Consider the following 19,946-nt stretch of genomic DNA (forward strand, 5'->3'; position numbering starts at 1 on the left):
TGTTGTCCCAATGCAAATCAATTAAGTTAACTTAAAAGTTTTAACAAACTTATGTGGATTAAACATAAAGAAATTAAGTTAAAATGAAATTTTAAGAATTGTGTTGTTTCAGCTCATTTTACATAAGTAGTTTGATCAAGCAAAAATATATTTATTTTTTGAGTGAGTTAAAATAATCACATTCATGTAATCTATTAAAAGCACAGGTGCAAAAGAGAATCTCATGAACAACTCCTTCCTCCATCTTAAATAAGTAATGGCTCGTTTTCACTTAATGGTACAGTGACAGTCCAGTATTTACAGATTGATGCACATTTCTTTCTGTTTCCACTATATGTACCACTTTTTTGGGACCCGTTCATATGGGTAGCTAGCACAAATGTGTGCAACCAAAAGGGTGGAGCTTGACTCACTGCTGAAAGCTGACTTACTGAGAATTGTCGCTTATGAGTCCAAAAAGCCAGGGGAACAATGATATAGGAAATGCCATTTACAGCACTGTAATAATAAAATGACAGAGCGCAGCAATGAATCATGCTTTTAAAAAAGTCTGTCGATTCTTGTGCAAAGAAGCAAGAACGTTCGAGGTTACAGAAGTAACCCTTCGTTCCCCGAGGAGGGGAACGGAAGTGCCATGAATGGGAGGATTCGTATCAGAAGCCGCTTATCTGGAGAGTATTGAACGGGCCAATGAATGAAATTAATTGGCAGCGTAAGCTTGCGCAGGTGTGCGACATCTGCAATCATCTCAGCATATAAGCACACCTGAAGCCAGCAGACGCCATCCTTTTAAGCTGAAGAGACTTTCAAACAGCTAAGGGACAGTCATTATGGCGACGGAATATGGCACTTCCGTTCCCCTCCTCGGGGAACGAAGGGTTACTTCTGTAACCTCGAACGTTCCCCTTCGGTTGGGGAACTTCAGTGCCATGAATGGGAGAATATGGAAAGCGCCATAATTACTGCACCTTACCAACACCCCCGATGAGGAGATAGTCAAGCAAGCGTGACGCACCCACATCATGGGGGGCGCGGTCCTCCAACGTGTCCCTGGCCCTAATTTATCCTACTTCAACAGAAGTTTTACGGATTTAGATATATTTTTTGGGAAGTCGTGAGCATCTAGATAATTCTAGGAAATACGACAGTACGTTGGGAAGCGTGCAATCCCGATAGGGAGGACGCTGCGGAGGCCATCCGTTACCCAAGGGGGGGATAGATGGCAGAATTTACCTATGGACTAGCCCTAAAAAGGGGGAGTACGCATAGCAAAGAGTGGTTAGCGGAGAGGGAAGACACGGGTCCGCCCAGGGGGGGGACTTAACCGTGGCGGAATAAGCATATGGGATCGCCTAGTGGGGATCACGCATAGCAGGCACCTATACCCAAAACGCGGGCCAGCAAGTGACTCCTCCGCTGAGTCAGTGCTGGGGGCCACGGAGGAATCTGCAGGGCTCACCTGACGGGGAACTTTACTGACAGATAAAAAGGCGCACGTACCTCCGTGTTAGGGAGAATGGCGCAGCAAGCGTGTTTCAACACCCTACCGAGTTGTCTCCTCAATCACCAAAGGGTTACCTAATACCCTTGAGGAAACCGGCTCCACTCGCAGATTGTAAAACCTTGCAAATGTGTTGGGTGTCGCCCAGCCCGCAGCTCTACAGATGTCTGTTAGAGAGGCGCCGCGTGCACGCGCCCAAGAGGATGCAACGCTCCGAGTGGAGTGTGCACGTACTCCCGGGGGACACGGCTGACCTCGACTCGAATAAGCGAGTGAAATGGCATCCACAATCCAGTGGGATAATCTTTGTTTCGATACGGCACTTCCCTGCTGCCGACCGCCATAACAGACAAAGAGCTGCTCAGATGATCTAAAATTCTGAGTACGGTCCACATAAATGCGCAGAGCGCGAACTGGACAAAGTAAAGAAAGGGCTGGGTCTGCCTCCTCCGGGGGCAGCGCTTGCAGGTTCACTACCTGATCTCTAAAGGGGGTGGTAGGAACCTTGGGCACATAACCGGGGCGGGGTCTCAGGATAACGTGAGAGTAATCCGGCCCGAATTCCAGGCACGAGTCACTGACCGAAAATGCCTCCAGGTCCCCGACCCTCTTGATGGAGGCCAACGCAACCAGCAGAGCTGTCTTCAGGGACAGAAATCTTAGAGATACTGATTCGAGTGGCTCAAAGGGATCGGATCGCAGACTCGCGCGGGCGAGATCCCAAGAGGGCATGAGAGGGGGGCGAGATGGATTAATTCGCCTAGCACCCCTAAGGAACTGAATGACCAGGTTATGCTTTCCCACGGTGCCGCCAGCTACCGCGCTATGATAAGCGGAGATGGCGGCCACGTAAACCTTGAGAGTGGAGGGCGACAGCCTGCTGTCCAACTTCTCTTGAAGGAAAGAGAGCACAACACTAATCTGGCAATTTCGGGGGTCTTCTCTGCGAGAGACGCACCATTCAGTGAATAGACTCCACTTCAGGGCGTAGGCGCGCCTCGTGGAGGGGGCTCTAGCCTGAGTGATGGTATTAACCACCGCAGTCGGTAGGTTACCTAAGTCTTCCTCGCGTCTAGGGACCACACGTGGAGGTTCCAAAGATCGGGGCGAGGGTGCCAGATGGTGCCCTGTCCCTGAGAGAGTAGGTCCTCTCTCAAAGGGATCCGCCAGGGGAGGGCCGTCGCGAGGAGTGAGAGCTCTGATATCCAGGTCCGGTTGGGCCAAAGGGGCGCAACTAGCAGAACCTGTTCCTCGTCCTCCCTGACCTTGCACAGAAACTGCGCGAGCAGGCTCACTGGGGGAAACGCATACTTGCGCATGCCCCGAGGCCAGCTGTGGGCCAGTGCATCCGTGCCGAGAGAGCCCTCGGTCAGGGAAAAAAACAACTGGCAGTGAGCGTTCTCGGGGGAAGCAAACAGATCGATCTGGGCCTCCCCGAATCGCGCCCATATCAGCTGAACAGACTCGGGGTGGAGTCTCCATTCTCCAGGGCGTAACAGCTGTTGTGAGAGCGCATCGGCTGCACGATTGAGCGTGCCTGGGACGTGAATGGCGCGCAGCGATTCAGCCGCGGGTGACTCCAGAGGAGCAGACGGCGGGCGAGCTGAGACATGCGGCGAGAGCGCATACCCCCCATGCGGTTGATATACGCAGCCGCCGCCGTACTGTCCGTCCTGACCAGCACGTGTTGCCGCTCCAGCACCGGTAAAAAGCGGTGGAGAGCGAGGAACACTGCCAACAGCTCTAGGCGATTGATATGCCAATGCAGCTGGGCACCCTTCCAGAGGCCCGCAGCCGCATGCCCGCGACACACGGCCCCCCAACCCGTGTTGGAAGCGTCTGTTGAAACAACAACATGGCTGGACGCCTGTCCTAGAGGCACACCGGCCTGTAGAAACGAGGGGTCGTTCCAAGGGCTGAGGGCGCGGCAACACAGCGCAGTAACCGAGACCCGGTGTGTGCCCGCGTGCCATGCGCGTCTGGGGACCCGATCGTGAAGCCAGTGCTGAAGTGGTCTCATATGGAGCAACCCGAGCGGCGTGACGGCGGCTGCGGATGCCATATGCCCCAGGAGCCTCTGAAAGAACTTCAGTGGGACCACTAGTTGCTGTCGAGCTCCCTCAGACAGTTCAGCAACAGGCGAGCGCGTTCCTCGGAGAGGTGCGCTACCATGGTGATCGAGTCCAGCTCCATCCCGAGAAAAGAAATCCTCTGCACGGGGGCGAGTTTGCTCTTTTCTCGGTTGACCTGAAGCCCCAGTAGGCGGAGATGCCGAAGCACCTCGTCCCTGTGCACAATCAATTGCTCCCGCGAGTGGGCTAAAATCAGCCATACGTCGAGATAACTGAGTATGCGAATGCCCGCGAGCCGAAGGGGCGCTAGGGCACCCTCCGCGAGTTTGGTGAAGACCCGCGGAGACAGAGAGAGCCCGAAAGGGAGGACCTTGTACTGCCACGCTCGACCCTCGAACGCAAACCGCAGAAATTGGCGGTGGCGTGGAAGAATGGAGACATGGAAATACGCGTCCTTCAGGTCTATGGCTGCAAACCAATCCCGAGGACGAACGCATTGGAGAATGCGCCTCTGCGTGAGCATTCTGAACGGCAGCTTGTGCAGACAGCGGTTCAAAACGCGCAGATCTAGGATTGGCCGTGACCCACCGCTCTTTTTGGGTACGATGAAGTATGGGCTGTAAAACCCACTCTCCATCTCGGCTGGAGGAACCGGCTCGATTGCACCCTTCGCCAGGAGGGCAGCAATCTCCTCTCGCAAGACAGGGGCGGACAGGGGGTTGACCCTGGAGAAATACACGCCCGTAAACTTGGGGGGCCGTTTCGCGAACTGAATCGCGTAACCGAGTCTGATTGTGCGTATGAGCCACCGCGAGGGGCTGGCCCGCGCTAACCAGGCAGGCAGAGCCCTCGCTAATGGAGTCATCGCTACAATCGCTGACGTACCAGCGGTGGGGCAGCGCGGAGTGGGTGTGCTGATCCGGGAAGCACGAGGGTCCCGCGGAAAAGCTGGAGGAGAGCGATTCGCTCTGGCTCCGCACCCTGACTCCGGAGAGGGGGCTGGAGGGCTGAGGGAAGGGAGACCGTCCCCCCAGCGCTCGTGAGCCACTGGCGAAGCACGTAGAGTCTGCGAGCCGGAAGGCAGCGCGTCCCGGACTGGCAGAACTCGTGCAGTCACATCCGGGGAAGGGAAAAAGTGCTCTTTTACTGATGTTTTGGTGGCACTGAAAAGTACCGTTGTTATCGGGGCCCCGCCCTCCAGCGGGGAAAGAGCAAGTTTCCTCTTCTCCGGATGGCCTGTCTCAGGGACGCTTCGCGGTCCGTTTACCGGACTTAACGGCGCCCTGGGCAGGAGGGGCTGCCTGCTTTCGAGGTGAACGCCGCGCCCGCTTGGCCGGAGGCGCAGGCGGGGGCGGGGCAGCACTCGTTGGCGGGCACCCTCGGCGAGGAACAGCGGAGGTGGATGGCTCGGCGGGCGGAGCGGGCTTACGGCCACGCCGATAGATGACATTGCCCATCGCATCCGACTGCTCTTTCACCGCCTTGAATTCCTGGGTGAATTCACCGACGGTGTCGCCGAACAGGCCAGCCTGGGATATGGGCGAGTCAAGAAAGCGAACTTTGTCAACGTCGCGCATATCGGCCAGGTTTAGCCAGAGGTGGCGTTCCTGAACCACAAGTGTGGACATCGTCCTCCCCAGCGCACACGCGGCGGACTTAGTAGTCCGAAGAGCATAGTCGGTCGCGGTGCGCAGCTCATGTAATAAGCTTGGGTTGGACCCGCCCTCGTGCAGCTCGGCCAGCGCCTGCGCTTGGTAGCGCTGGTAGGTGGCCATCGCGTGCAAAGCAGAAGCAGCCTGGCCCGCAGCCTTATAAGCTCTGGCTCCGAGGGAGGCAGACAACCTACAGGCTTTGGACGGGAGGCGGGGCAAACCCCGCCACGTAGAGGCGCCGCGCGGACAAAGATTGACCGCGATAGCGCGCTCCACTGACGGGATCGCCTCATACCCCCTGGCAGCTCCGCCGTCAAGGGCGGTGAGGGCGGAGGCACTCGCAGCACGGGCAGAGAAAGGTGCCCTCCAGGACTGCGTGAGCCTACTGTGCACTTCCGGGAAGAAGGGGACGAGAGGCTTCGAAGGCTTCGCCTTCTGGTCCTCTACGTAGCACCCATCTAGTCGGTCCGGCCGCGGAGCTGGGGGATAAACCATCTCCAACCCCACGGCCGAAGCAGCCCGGGAAAGCACGGCTAACATGTCCGCTTCAGGATCCGATTTGACAGCGCTCACCTGCCCGGAGGGGGCGAGCGGGTCCGGATCTTCGTCGGACAGTGAAAGCCCACCCTCCGATGCCGCGGAGGACATCTGATCTCCGGTGTCAGCGAGTGTGAGAGCTACCATCTGGTTAGACGGATCACTCTCACCACCCGAAGCTTGGATGGAGCGCCGTGAGGAGCGAGAGGTCCGCGAGCCCGTGGGCGGCGGATTAGCTCCCGCTGAAACCCTCAGATCTGCCCGAGCGCCCGCTGCTTTTTTAGAACAGGAGGCAACTGGGGTGGCTCGCTCTCTTGCGAAAGTTAGCCGCGATCTTAGCTGTGCAACGGTCATGGCATCGCAATGACGACATGAACCGCCCGCGAGCACCGCATTAACATGCTGGACCCCCAAACATGCAATGCAGTGATCGTGTCCATCATCCGGAGACAGGAAACCCCCGCATCCAGAAACGCACAGTCGGAGCGCCATCCTGAAAAGGACGTGCTGCACGACTGTGTTGCTCTTTTAGGAAAGTTGCAACTATACGCACCGCTCTGGAGGACCGGACCCAAAGAACCGCAGGCAAGGGAGTAACCCAGCTCGACCGTCTGCCACCGCGAAGACCCACTCTGGACCGGGAGACACACTCGTTCGCTCTGAAGTGCTGATCAGCAAGAGGAACCCTCATCGACTCACTCAGAAAGGATCTGAAGCGAAAAGGATGGCGTCTGCTGGCTTCAGGTGTGCTTATATGCTGAGATGATTGCAGATGTCGCACACCTGCGCAAGCTTACGCTGCCAATTAATTTCATTCATTGGCCCGTTCAATACTCTCCAGATAAGCGGCTTCTGATACGAATCCTCCCATTCATGGCACTGAAGTTCCCCAACCGAAGGGGAACAGGATCTGCTGTATGTCCTCTATTGTTGTTTAGAGGACTGTTCAGATGTCGTGTCTAAGCGTTATACACTTAACATATATTATACTTTAGTTAATTTTTTCCACAACAAAAGGGAGCGTACATTAATCAGTGTTACAAAAGAAAGTAAATACATCCAAACCCGCCCAGACTAGTTTTCATTGGTGGTCCCCTAGCCAGATACTAAAGGTGCAGTATGTAAGTTTGACACTCAATGGTTGAACTAGAAATTGCACACATGCAAGCGTAGGTTGCCAGATTGATGACATCAACAGGAGTGTGCATCAAGTCTAAAGGCTGATTTAAGGCTGATTTAAACAGTGTTCTAAGTAAAAGTTATGGTATGCGATAGAAATAAGATTTTTTTTGTTAATAATTAGTTTTTGTTTTAGAAAACCCTTTAAATAAATATTTTAGAAACGACTTATGTGTCTTGCAGCTGAACAACAGAAAATTGACAAGTGTAAGTTTGAATGCATTTATTGACATTTATTGCCATTCTACTAAAAGCAGCAGCAGATAGTTCACCTCATATCTTGAAAATAAAATGAATCACTTGAAATTGAACTTCAGAAATCAGCATGTACATTTAATATCGTTAAAGAGGTTTATTTTGTATTAATTAGATTATAAACCTTAACATTTAGGTATTAAGTTCACTATTATATGCTTCTGAAAGGCTGTATATGAATTTCTACCATGTTTCATCTGGTGCAAACAGCCAAATTGCTTATCACGTCATGTAGCGTGTTGTTAGGACACGAGGTTACAATGTATCCTGCTCACCTAATGTTTATGTTCGTAATGTTTACGTTATATGCTAATTAATAATTAATTAATATTATATGCTAATTAATAACCGACTCACTTTGGAGGCTGCCACTGGAGGTTGCATTTTGGTCATGGACATACTCTTCTGAAATACTCTTTGGGCCCTATCATAAACCCGGCGCAATGCAGCACAAGGCGTGACGCAATTGTTGTTTGCTACTTTCAGCTTGGCGCAAGAGTCGTTTTGACATTTTGCACCACGCTGTTTAAATGGCAAACGCATTTGCGCTCAGATGTGTGCCCATAGGCGTTGTAATCTAAAAAAGGATGTGTGTTGAGGCACATTAATGGTGTGTGCTATTTTGAGAAACTATAATAGATTGTTCAATAGACCAGAACAAAGCTGGTCTATTGTCTAGCGCAGAACGCATTTGTTGCCTCGCTTGCACATTGCTTAATACACACAGGGGTGTACAGCAATACGCAAATATCTTTACAAATAAAAATAAAAAATTACACAGTTAATAAAATATTATACAGATAATTAAAATAATATACAGTTGAAGTCAGAATTATTAGCCCCCTTGAATTATTCGACCACTTGTTTATTTTTTTCCCCAATTTCTGTTTAACGGAGAGCAGATTTTTTCAACACATTTCTAAACATAATAGTTTTAATAACTCATTTCTAATAATGGATTTATTTTATCTTTGCCAAGATAACATTAAATAATATTTTACTGGATAATTTTCAAGACACTTTTACACAGCTTCAAGTGACATTTAAAGGCTTAACTAGGGTAATAAGGTTAAATAGGCAGATTAGGGTAATTAGGCAAGGTATTGTATAACAATGGTTTGTGTTGTAGACGATCAAGAAAAAATATAGCTTAAAGGGGCTAATAATTTTTTTCCCTAAAATGGTGTTTAAAAATTTAAAACTGCTTTTATTCTAGCTAAAAATAAAACAAATAAGACTTTTTCCAGAAGAAATAATATTATCAGACATACTGGGAAAATTTCCTTGCTCTGTTAAACATAATTAAGGAAATGTTTAAAAAAAAAAAGAATAAAAATTTGAAAGGAGCTAATAATTCTGACATCAACCTTATATCGGATATAATAAGGATAAAGAATTAAAATAGTGCACAAAATATGTGATATGGCATGTGAACATTGGGCATTCGTCTTCAAAACAATATTATGTTGATCACAATTAAGTACGGGTACTGTTAGCAGTGGAAAAGTAAGCCTGTATACTGAACTATAACGCACCGCTTAGTGGAAATAAGGCATTCTTAAACCTTCCTAGTATTCATTCATAATAAAAATAAAAATAAAAACATAAAAATTCAAATATCTAAGTTTAGATTTTTTTGTGAAAAGTATATAAGGTCACTAATCACCTGATAAATGCAACAGTGTCAGTATATTTTATCGCATAATGATAACTTTATATCTGATAACTATCAATATTGACAGCGAAAATGTATATGGTTTAATGGCTTAATATTTTTAAATATTAGAAATATTTGAAATCTCTGTGTTTGTGTGTTTTTAGCCTTCATTATTTTAAAAAAAATGCAAGTTTAGAATGCAGAAATATGTGTGTGTGGGTGCATATGAACAAAGATGCACTTAATCAAAAAATTAATAATAAATAATAATAATAATACAATACTAGAATCAAAATATATTAAAGTCAGAAAGAAAAGCATCTGAAATACATTTAATGAATTGCATGCTTCCGCTTAGACAAACCTTTTCATACATATTCATCTGGCCCAACTGAGTTATGTTTGACATATGATCCATAAATCATGCTTTTTCATGCATTCAACACTCTTAACAAATCCACAAAAACAAGCACATAGAGCCAAAATGCCCTTATAATGAAATGCAAGTGTTTTATTTTAAAAAGGTGCCACTTGTAAACCCACAATGATTTAATTGTTGTTAAAATCTGACGAGGAAGACGCAAAGGTTTGAACATTCAGGAAACACGAATTAAAGATGGAGGCCAGACACCCACAGCACTAGTGTGTATACAGTGATCGTGCACAGACGGGTCAGGTTGCGTCTTACCTTCAGAAATCAGCATCTGAGACATTAGGACAGGGAGCTTATGGGATGAAAAATTCAGTCATGACATGAGCCTGATGTTCACACTTCCATTTGAAAGATTTTACTAAACAGATCATAATGTTGTGCATTTAGGATTCTAATCTAATTTAAAGGGATAGTTCACCCAAAAATCTGCTGGTCATTTAATCTTTCTAATTAAAGATTTTAATAAAATAGTAAAGATATTAAGTTTAATCTTATTGGTTCTTGCAACCCACAAGATGAATTTATTCTGACAGGGTTTAACAGTGAAAAGCTGAGCTCTAGTCATATTTTTTTGTCATTTTCTGTAGCGAATAAACTGTAATAATGTGAGAAATCATCACAATAATTTGTGACCAGCATTTTCTAAATAATCAAAAACATAGATTTAGCTAAAACATTATTTTTTAATGTTAAATGTTGTATTGCAGATAAACACCTATATCCTGTGTGTCTTGAGGTGAGCAAAATATTAGTTTTCTTGGGTGAGCTATATATCCTTTAAATTAAAATCCGGCTTATACAGTCAACTAAGAATTTGACTTCATCCATATTCAGTTCTACTGGGAATTGATTCAAACTTTCATCAGGAGTCCTGCATACTGCTTTCTAAAGGGATTTTATGAGAGGGCTCAGATATAACCAAACTCTGCTCTAAGAATAAAAGTTAGGACTGGGTTTTGACACAAATTTCACGATTTGATTTGAATTAGGTTTAGAATTTGAAGTTGTTTAGATCTTATTTGATTTGATAGTTGTTGTTTTTTTTTTTTTACATTTGAATACATTTTAGGGACTATTTTTTAATTTCAGTGACATTTTTGTGAAATCAACTACTGTATTGTGAAATATACTGAAATATTTCAGTAGTTTTCATAAATAAAACATCATAAAATATGCTGTAATAAATACTAAACAACAGGTTAAGTAAAAAGCTAACTTTTTTCTACTTAATTATTAAGTTATAGAGACTAGAGACTGTAGAGGGTAAATGCAACATTATTGTTTATTTTTTATTTTACAATATGGATGGTTTTCTCCATTTAAAACATAGTTTGAGCAATTACAAGAGGCATTTTAGAAAGTTGTACTTGTTTTTTGTGTGTGTTTATTTTGTGCTCTAAAATGTTTTCTTCTTTGTTTGAATTGTGGTAAATAAATGCCACATTTTGGAGCATCAAATAATTATTCATTGTTTAAGTTTCAAAAGGCTTTGACAGTGCACAAAGCTTATTATGATTACGGTACAGCAATTTCATTGAAAAAATTAAAGGAAGGTTGATTTGCACATCAGCTTAAAGGATCAGGAAACCCCCGTCTTTCAGTTCACGTCTACCTCAGAATTAAAGGAGCATTGATTCAATAAGTTAAACTGACATCTCTGATATCTACATAGTAGATATGTGGCTTTTGTAGTTTCCCAAATTCTCTTTAAAAGGTTATACATGCTAATTTATGAACAGAGGAATTACCCCTAGAATCAGGTCTGTTATGACCATATTTGGAATGATTGTGAATATTAATGAACTCTGCTCCGATGCACTCACAGCTCAGAGTCTGCTCTCTCTCTTAAATTGTAATATTTAAAGAGTGCTTATTTTAAAATGTAGATACATACATATCTACACTAAAAGGACAAAAAAATGTTGTTTCAATCCACTGACGGATCAGCTAACAGACTCAGCTTTCAAACTCTCCAGTGTCCTCACGAGTGCTCTTGTAAACCGATGATCATTAGAGCCAATCACAACCATATCTGTTAAATACGCATAAACACAATGCAAAAATCTGCAGTTTCCACTCAGCAGCACTCAAAACGCTGCTATCATGTTTTTTTTTAAATATTTCAGTACAGACTCAGTGGTCTGACAGCATTACTGGAACCCTGATCCATAATAAATGGTTTTCGCATGGTCTCACAGCTTGACTGAATAATTCAGAGACAGCGCTTCTCAAACTTCTCATAAAATTTGGGTGAAAAGCTCAAAATTAGCCAGTTATTTCCTACTATTTAATCTAAAAGATTAACATTGTCTTAATTTATGTTCAACACACTGTAAATCAGTTAAAATCTACTAAAATCGAAAGTTCAAAAAAATTAGAAGTGTTTTATGACTCTTTCATGAAAAAAGGAGAGACTTGAGATTTAAGAATCAATATCAGTTCATTAAAATGAGAACTGAATCAAATCAAAGAAATCCTTAGTTTTAACCCAGCCCTAATAAAAATGTGAGAATTTTTTAATTTTGAGTTCAGTTTTACAAAAAGTGAGGATCCTTGCTGCTAGAAACTTGGAAACATAAATAAAGATGTATTTTTCTCTATCCTAATGCAGCATTTGCAGGTTTGTGGTGATTGAAGTGTCATGCATGTGAAGTGATACATATTCTGTGGGAATATTAAATCCAAACCTTTTTGAGCTTTCTTCTTTGTTGGCGCTTTCAGGGTTTAGGCCTTTCCAGACATTTCCAAAAGATGTCTTTGTCATTTCATCTGTGATGTTGACTGTGGATGGATCGTCCCTTAAGAAACACAAACACAAATGCATTTTTAATTGTATACTTATTTACACAATGTTATCCTATGTATTTTGAAAAAAAAGTTCTTCTTCAAGAAGAGAGGAAGCTATTTAAGATTTTTACATGAATTCCAAAGAGGGATAGTTGTAAATGAAATTTTTAAATTAATTTTAATTAAATAAAAAAAATAACTGAATATAATAATTATTGCTTTGAAAATATTTCCTAAAACAAATAGACTCATGTTCAGGATTTAAAAATGTAATGTTATTAACACTTCAATAAGGTTTTTATTAACCTTTCTTTAAATATTTTTAAAGTAGTTATAATATTAATTTGTATGATATTTAAATAATATTAATATATAAGAATTAATTAAATAAAAATAAAATTGAAAATTGAATTTATTTAAAATGACATTTTTAAGTTGAATTTATGTTATTATTACTATTGCTTTAAAAGTCTCTGTAATGTGATGGACACTGACAATGGAATTAAGGATCTAAATGCAGGTTTTTTATGAGAATGGTCAAGCATGCAACGGTCAACAGGGTTAAACAGGTACATTCAGGCAAATCCAGAAGTGTTGTCAAATAACAGGCGAATGGTCAGTACAGACAGCAAGCAATGTAAACAAATAGAACAAAGCAAGGGTCAAACACGCCAAGGCAAGACAAAGGAAACGCAACTTAATGTCACAAAACAGTTAAACAAGACTCAGCAAAATCTGTGTGTTTGTTTGCTGTATAAATAAGAAAAATAAAAATAATAAATAAAAAAGTCCATCTAACTTGTTCATGAGCAGCTCCCAGCCATTTCTGTGTGTAATTAACAGAAAATCGGAACAGGTGTGTGTGTGTGTGGTGCTTGATGGGATTTATAGTTCTTTATGGTTGCAAAATTGTAGTCCACATGAAAGTGAATGTTTTCTTTTCTGATCAGTACATTTTTACATTTTTACATTTTATTACATCAAAGAAAGAAAGTTAATGTTAGCTGTAATATAATTATAACAATTTACTGCTTGCTTGCAGAATAATATTAATATCTTTAAAAATAAATAATTCAATTAATTAAACTAATGAAATCTTACTGACTACAGCTTTCTAAATAAATAAATACATTAAAAAAAAGGCACTAAAAATTGTCCAACTTACTTATAATGTCCTTCTAGGGGTACTTGTACAATCCCTTCATCCTCAATCAAGACACACTGATTCTCCTAAAAGTGAGAGAAGAACACACTAGTCATCTGTTGTTTTAGAACACTATTTTTACTGATTGACCAGTGTGTGTTAGGGTGGTGTTGTTAATACCTCCTGCTGTGCATCTTCCATCTTTTTCTTCTTGCTCTCGGGCATGAGGTCATCGAGCCAGCTGAGATCTCGCTTAGAAAAGACAAAATCCAGCAGCTTACGGATGAAGACGAGAGCCAATACCTGCACAGAAACACACAGACATGTCATCTAATCCAGCAGTAAAATTTGGTAAAAAGTGGCTGACATGATATTGTTGTGAATACAATTTGTGTATGTTCTGGCTTTAAAAAAACATTGAAAACAGGCAAAATTTAACTCTTCATAAGGTCATATTCCCTTTCTGATGTAAAACCACTGATAAACTCTTTTACTGATAACATGTGGAGGATGGAATGGGATGAATGTTATGGGAATCTGTTTTCTTAAAGAGCCTCTTTTATGGGTTTTTGAAAATGACCTTCCACGCAGTGTGTAACAAGTGAAGTGAAATATCCAGCTACGGTTTAAATCTGAAAGTGTGCTGTTTAAAACTATTGATAAATCTACAAAAGAGTCCACTCATCGTGTTTCTAATGAATTGTCTTGATAACGAGACAATGCTAATTTTTATATAATCTTTATATATATATATATATATATATATATATATATATATATATATATATATATATATATATATATATATATATATATATATATATATATATATTTATATTTATATATATATATATATATATATATATATATATATATATATATATATATATATATATATAAAAATAAACAAAGTATTTAATTAAATACACAAAGCATAGTGTACAGCATTTCCACACCCAAAGACTTAAGAAATGACAGGGGAATCAAAAAAGTGTTATAATAATTAATACATATCATAGATTTTTGGCTTTTTAACAATTTCACTGTAGAAAATAAGTAATATTCGATACAAAAAACTGTTAATGTGGAAGATGATTTAGCAAATGTCTGCTTGTTTAAGTAAAATTATGCAAATAAAAGAGATTAATAATTTATTCAAGACTTTTGGTGGATTTGTTTTCATTATAAAGAAATAATATATTTTGTCTATCTACCTGTAAAATAATAACTGGGTTCTGTAATTTTAAAAATATATTTGGCTAGATCCTTTCAGAAATTGTTTACAATGTCACATTATTCATATTTTTATCCACATTGCAGAAACCACAATGTCAATGTACTTTGATAATAACGATTTTACTGAGTAAATTGTATGTAATATTTAAAATTAAATTTCCTTTCTTTTATTATTAATAGTGTATTTGAAGGGAGTTAACCAGGCTCTTTTCTAATTAGTATTATAATAGAGCTCCAGAAAAATTTGCCTCTAGGAGTAATTTTATATTGCTTCTGAAAAATATTATGCATATGTTTGTTATTTTTTATCAGTCAACTCAACACCTTCTAAATGTAATTTTGGGTTTACAACAGATAGAGAATTTTAGCAAATATTATTTTTAACAATTTGAATATTTTTGCAAGAATAAATTTAATGGTCAGAAGATTTGATGAGAAATCCATTGAGGCAGAAGTGACAAACTGACAACTATGGATATTAATCCATATATACAGTTGAAGTCAGAATTATTAGCCCCCCTGAAATTGTTTATTTTATCCCCAATTTCTCTTTAATGGAGAGAAGATTTCTTATAAACATTTCTAATCATAATAGTTTTAATAACTCATTTCTAATAACTGATTTATTTTATCTTTGCCATGATGACAGTAAATAATATTAGACTAGATATTTTTCAAGACACTTCTATACAGCTTAAAGTGACATTAAAAGACTTAACTAGGTTAATTAGGTTAGCTAGGCAGGTTAGGGTAATTAAGCAAGTTATTGTATAACGATGGTTTGTTCTGTAGACTATTGAGAAAAAATATAGCTTAAAGGGGCTAATAATTTTGTCCCTAAAATGCTAAAAAAAAAATGCTTTTATTCTAGTCGAAATAAAACAAATAAGACTTTCTCCAGAAGAAAAAATATTATCAGACATACTGTAAAATTTCCTTACTCTGTTTAACATCATTTGGGAAATATTTTAAAAGAAGAAAAAAATTCAAAGGGGGCTAATAATTCTGACTTCAACTGTAAATATTAATATCTTCTAAATGCAAATTCTTTCACTGTTTTAACATACTGACACTAACATCTAAAAAACTATATTTTAATTTCACAGGAACTTTAATTAAGGAACAAAAGAGAAAACATTCACTGCTCTTGAAATTGAATTGACTAAATCTGAATTGATAACCAGTCCTAATTTCCTCAGCTCTTGGTGATCATGCACACACTCAAATACATATAAATATAGGTGTCCTACCATCATTGGAAAGACTATGGCGGCTCTGGAGGTTTTAATGACCCAGAGAAGCACCAGGCAGCTGAGCTGGATAATGGTGAACATGTGGACTTTTCTCAGCGGAACGTGTCTCAGATAGATAAAATCAGGCTGGTGTTTCGCCGGCATCCCAAACAGCTTCAGGCGATCAAAGAACTGAATGGCAAACACAAACACATCTAAATATGGTCAGAACTACTGTAAATAGTTTGAACCTGAAGTGCATCTAGACACAATTTAGTCCTTTTTGACAAAAACTATTATTTGGGATAGAGTTAAAATAAGATATAAATATTACATGATAAATATTAATTGAAAAGAAAGCGATTTCTTAAGTGATTTCTTAAGAAATGTAAAGCTTAAAAAAAACATAAGTACACATTACAATACAATTTACGTTAAAACAACAAATGAGATAAAGCTTTTTTTATTTACATAGATTGACAAAATTACCAACATTACTAATAAAAAATTCTAGTTAAAACTGAAATCTGGATAAAATTGAGTGTTGTTAACTAAAACAAAAACAAATTGAAAATATAAATATCTAAATTTAAAAAAACATAAATAATACATACAAAAAAAAAAACTTAAAAATATGTTTTAGTGCTAAAATGTATACAAATATACACTACTAAAATTAACACTTTCATATACTACATATGTTTAATATATAATAATGTCAATTCAATGAATACTACAACAGCGCATATAAATAATACTAAAATAACACTGGCACATAAAAAAAATAAAAAAATTTAAACTGATCCAAAATATTAATAAATATTAATGATTACAATAATATGGATTTCTAAACCAAGAATTAATCCCCTTCTTTACTTTTAAATACAGCTTTTAAAATCACAGAAATAAAATGTATTTATACAAATTTTCAAAAATATTAAATATGAGAGAGAAAAACATATTTTAAGTATTGTAATATATTTTAAAACAATACCATAATAGCAAGCAAACAATATTAATTAAAATATGAATACAGCGTCAATTAAACATGAAAGAACAGAAAATTAAGCACAATTAAACTTTCATCACTGAAAACTAAAACTGCATTTTAATTTAAATTAAAATACAGAACAGTTCTTTTAAATTTTAATAATACTTTTGCACTAGGAAATCCTAAGTATTAACTGATAATATATAAAGTGAAACAAATTAACCAATACATGCAATTTTAATAAAAATGTAAAAACACGTTAAACAAAGCATATTACAAAATTACCAAAACGTAAAATTAAAGCAACCCTGGCTCATTGGAAATTTGTTCTGGGTAAAACGAACGCTACAGTTTGTTCTTTTCACACTACTGACATTTACAGGAACATATTAATCAACGAATAAAGGGTTGTTTACACACAGTTCTATGTTTAGCATGGAATAAATACCATAAAAGCAATTTAAGTGTACCTGTAATGCGTAATTGAACATGTTTATTTCTATATGAACAACTTTCCCGGGATGGTCAGTTTGCTCCGTAGCTCACCTTGTACTGTGTCAAACTCAGAATGCAGAGCAGACCAGGTTTGAGTCCAGCAAAGGACGGTTCATGAAACCAGGTAAAAAAAAAAAAACATTGTGAAATCATGGTAAAACCATGGTTATCAATTATCTCTTCTTGTTTGCTTTTGAAAATACTATCAGTTGGATTTTACCCACTAAAAGCCTCGACTTCTTATGGACTTGAACGAGAAGGACATGTAAATTGTACGTATAAGAAAGCAATACATTTGAAATTTGCAAAAATGTAGACAGTTGACGTGGATTTGTCAACACAAACTGCAAGCAAAAAGCCCTGGGCTTGTATTTCCAATGAGCCTGCGTTGAATTAAAAAGCATTAATACATTTGATATATTTTTACTATGTGCATAATACTAAATAATGTAAGATAAAGAAACAATTGTGAGACATGGTTGATTTGTCTTTCCTTATGCAGTACCTGTATGCCTCTGAGAGACGATGCTCCCATATAAAGGAAAACTCCATATAACACAGGCATCGGAATATGCTGAGGACAAAAACAGAAAATAATTCAAAAGGATGAAAATCACCGTTTCTTTATTGCAAGCATTTAGCATTGTGTTGAACAAAGATGGCGGACCTTCAGTACGGAGGTCATAAACACTGAGCTGCCCATGAGGACGAAGATCATGAGGCCGGTGAAGCGCTGCTCTCTGATGCCCAAGAACTTGGGCTGTTCTCCAGGAGCGGAGCATTCAGACTCCAGCTTCAGACTGTTGACATGGCTGATCGACAGCACAGTGGCAGCCACAAACCACGGCAGACCCATCACAGAGCAAACGCCCAACATCACACCCACCACAAACAGATCCAGATGATAACCACAGCCTTTCTGTAGATCACAATCAGAGAACAGTTTATATACACTTGATTTCTCCAGAAATAACATAATCCTTATCGTTCAAAATTTAGATATTAGAATAGAATTTGAATTGTGCTTTACTATACTGTTAGTCCAATTAAAGTAGTACTCTTTTTTTTAGGTCTGAATTTATGACAGTTGATAATACAATTCAAGCTAATTGGCCATTGAGATTTTGTACATTGTCCTGTCTTCTAACATAGGAGTTTTCTGGAAGAAACAATTCAGTCTTACATGGACAAAACAACTGGAACCGTACCTGAATGCTCTTAGAATTGTTTGGCATGATAGTGGAAGTTAGAATAGCTCACCATTTTAAAAAAGTAAACTTGAAAATTTGTCCTGTTGAAATCTGAAAGTGTTCTCTAATTTTGATTAGCTCTTATTTTGAAATATCTCATTTAAGCGTCTTATACTGTTCTTTCAAATATATATAATTCATAAAATTTGCCTTAAAACCTAATAACTTGAAATACGACTAAGCAGCAGTGTTACGTATGTTACTTTTAAAAAGTAATTGGTTACAAATTATTGATTACTACTCGAAAATTGTAATCTGATTACATTACTAATTACTTTATGTAAAAAGTAATCAGATTACTATTTACTTTACTTTAAAGTTACTTTTAAAACATATGAAATATACCTATAAAATATACGAAATAAACTGCTGCTCTTTGGGTAATTTAATATTCACTGAAATACATTACAAGTTGGCTGTTCATTGTGGAGTTTGCATGTTCTCCCTGCGTTTGCGTGGGTTTCCTTAGGGTGCTCCGGTTTCCCCCACAGTCCAAAGACATGCGGTACAGGTGAATTGGGTAGGCTAAATTGTCCGTAGTGTATGAGTGTGTATTGATGTTCCCCAGTGATTGCTACATGAGATTCATTCATTCATTTTCTTTTCGGCTCAGTCCCTTTATTAATCCATGGTCGCCTAAGCGGGATGAACTTAAAATTCTCTCATCATTCACTTGTTCCAAACCTGTTTGTCTTTTTTTTTAACACAAAAGAAGCACATGAAGAAAACTGGATACCTGAAACCACTGACATCTACAGTATGAAGTAGCACCGCAGTGTTTGGGTGTTCTGTGTTTGTCTGAGGTAATTAGTCAACCGAAGAGCGTTTATTCCTTACAAAGTATGAAGCTGATCGTCAGTTCTTGTCACGTGGCACACGGTTTTCAACTGGTGCACCTGGGAAATGAGCGCACAATACGTTCCATATGCGTGCGCAAAAGATGTGATATGTGAACGGCCCTGAAAGCAGCTACGCTTCTCTTTACATTCAGAAGATACCTACACTCACGATCCTGCACAAAAATTTGATTAAGGCATGTTTGGGCTGATTTGGGCCGCTGTGTTTTTGGGCACCGGTGTCCTCCCTGGTGACGAGTAGTGTCTTCGAAGGTTTTGTTTTCTGTACAAATGCTTGAACAAGTTGCTGGTCGAGTTAAAAGCAGTCGAAAGTTCTTTAGAGACTTGAAATGGACTGTATTTCACAACAATATTTTATTGTTTTTACGCTTAATAAAACCAAAGTAATGTCAGTATTTCCACTTGAAGAAGCAGCCGCTCTTGACAGCAGCCATTTCAGCTCGAGTTCTCCAGCAATTTAAAAGCGCATGCTTATTAAATGACGTTGCAGCAGAAAATGTGATTTAAAAGAAGTATTCTTTCTTCTAAATATTATATTTGTAACGCAAGTTGTGCAATTACATTGACTTTAGTAACTGTAATCAAATACACAAATGTAAAATGTTATTCAATACATTACTGTGTTCCTTAAAAATGTAATTAGATTACAGTAGTATATTACTATGGAA

At 39.6% G+C, this 19,946-nt stretch overlaps 1 protein-coding gene across 6 annotated transcripts in view; it reads right to left on the reverse strand.

Annotated features, from left to right (window-relative positions):
- slc4a10a (solute carrier family 4 member 10a) overlaps positions 1 to 19,946 on the reverse strand; it is a 131,840-nt gene that overhangs the window by 4,287 nt on the left and 107,607 nt on the right. For 2 of the 6 annotated variants that reach the window (XM_087273349.1, XM_087273350.1), the window contains 7 exons: positions 17,839 to 18,090; positions 17,677 to 17,745; positions 15,704 to 15,877; positions 13,398 to 13,520; positions 13,239 to 13,303; positions 11,974 to 12,084; positions 9,542 to 9,578 (listed from right to left, as the gene is read on the reverse strand). In XM_087273349.1, the coding sequence (XP_087129475.1) occupies positions 9,566 to 9,578; positions 11,974 to 12,084; positions 13,239 to 13,303; positions 13,398 to 13,520; positions 15,704 to 15,877; positions 17,677 to 17,745; positions 17,839 to 18,090 (807 nt within the window). In that variant the 3' untranslated portion in view covers positions 9,542 to 9,565. Of the gene's footprint in view, positions 1 to 9,541; positions 9,579 to 10,690; positions 12,085 to 13,238; positions 13,304 to 13,397; positions 13,521 to 15,703; positions 15,878 to 17,676; positions 17,746 to 17,838; positions 18,091 to 19,946 lie in introns of those variants that run through there. The other 4 variants (XM_087273346.1, XM_087273348.1, XM_087273345.1 and 1 more) reach the window with 2 other exon arrangements.

Source organism: Danio rerio, chromosome 11 (genome assembly GCF_052040795.2).
Source record: "Danio rerio strain M-AB ecotype USA chromosome 11, GRCz13ab, whole genome shotgun sequence".
NCBI lineage: Eukaryota > Metazoa > Chordata > Actinopteri > Cypriniformes > Danionidae > Danio > Danio rerio.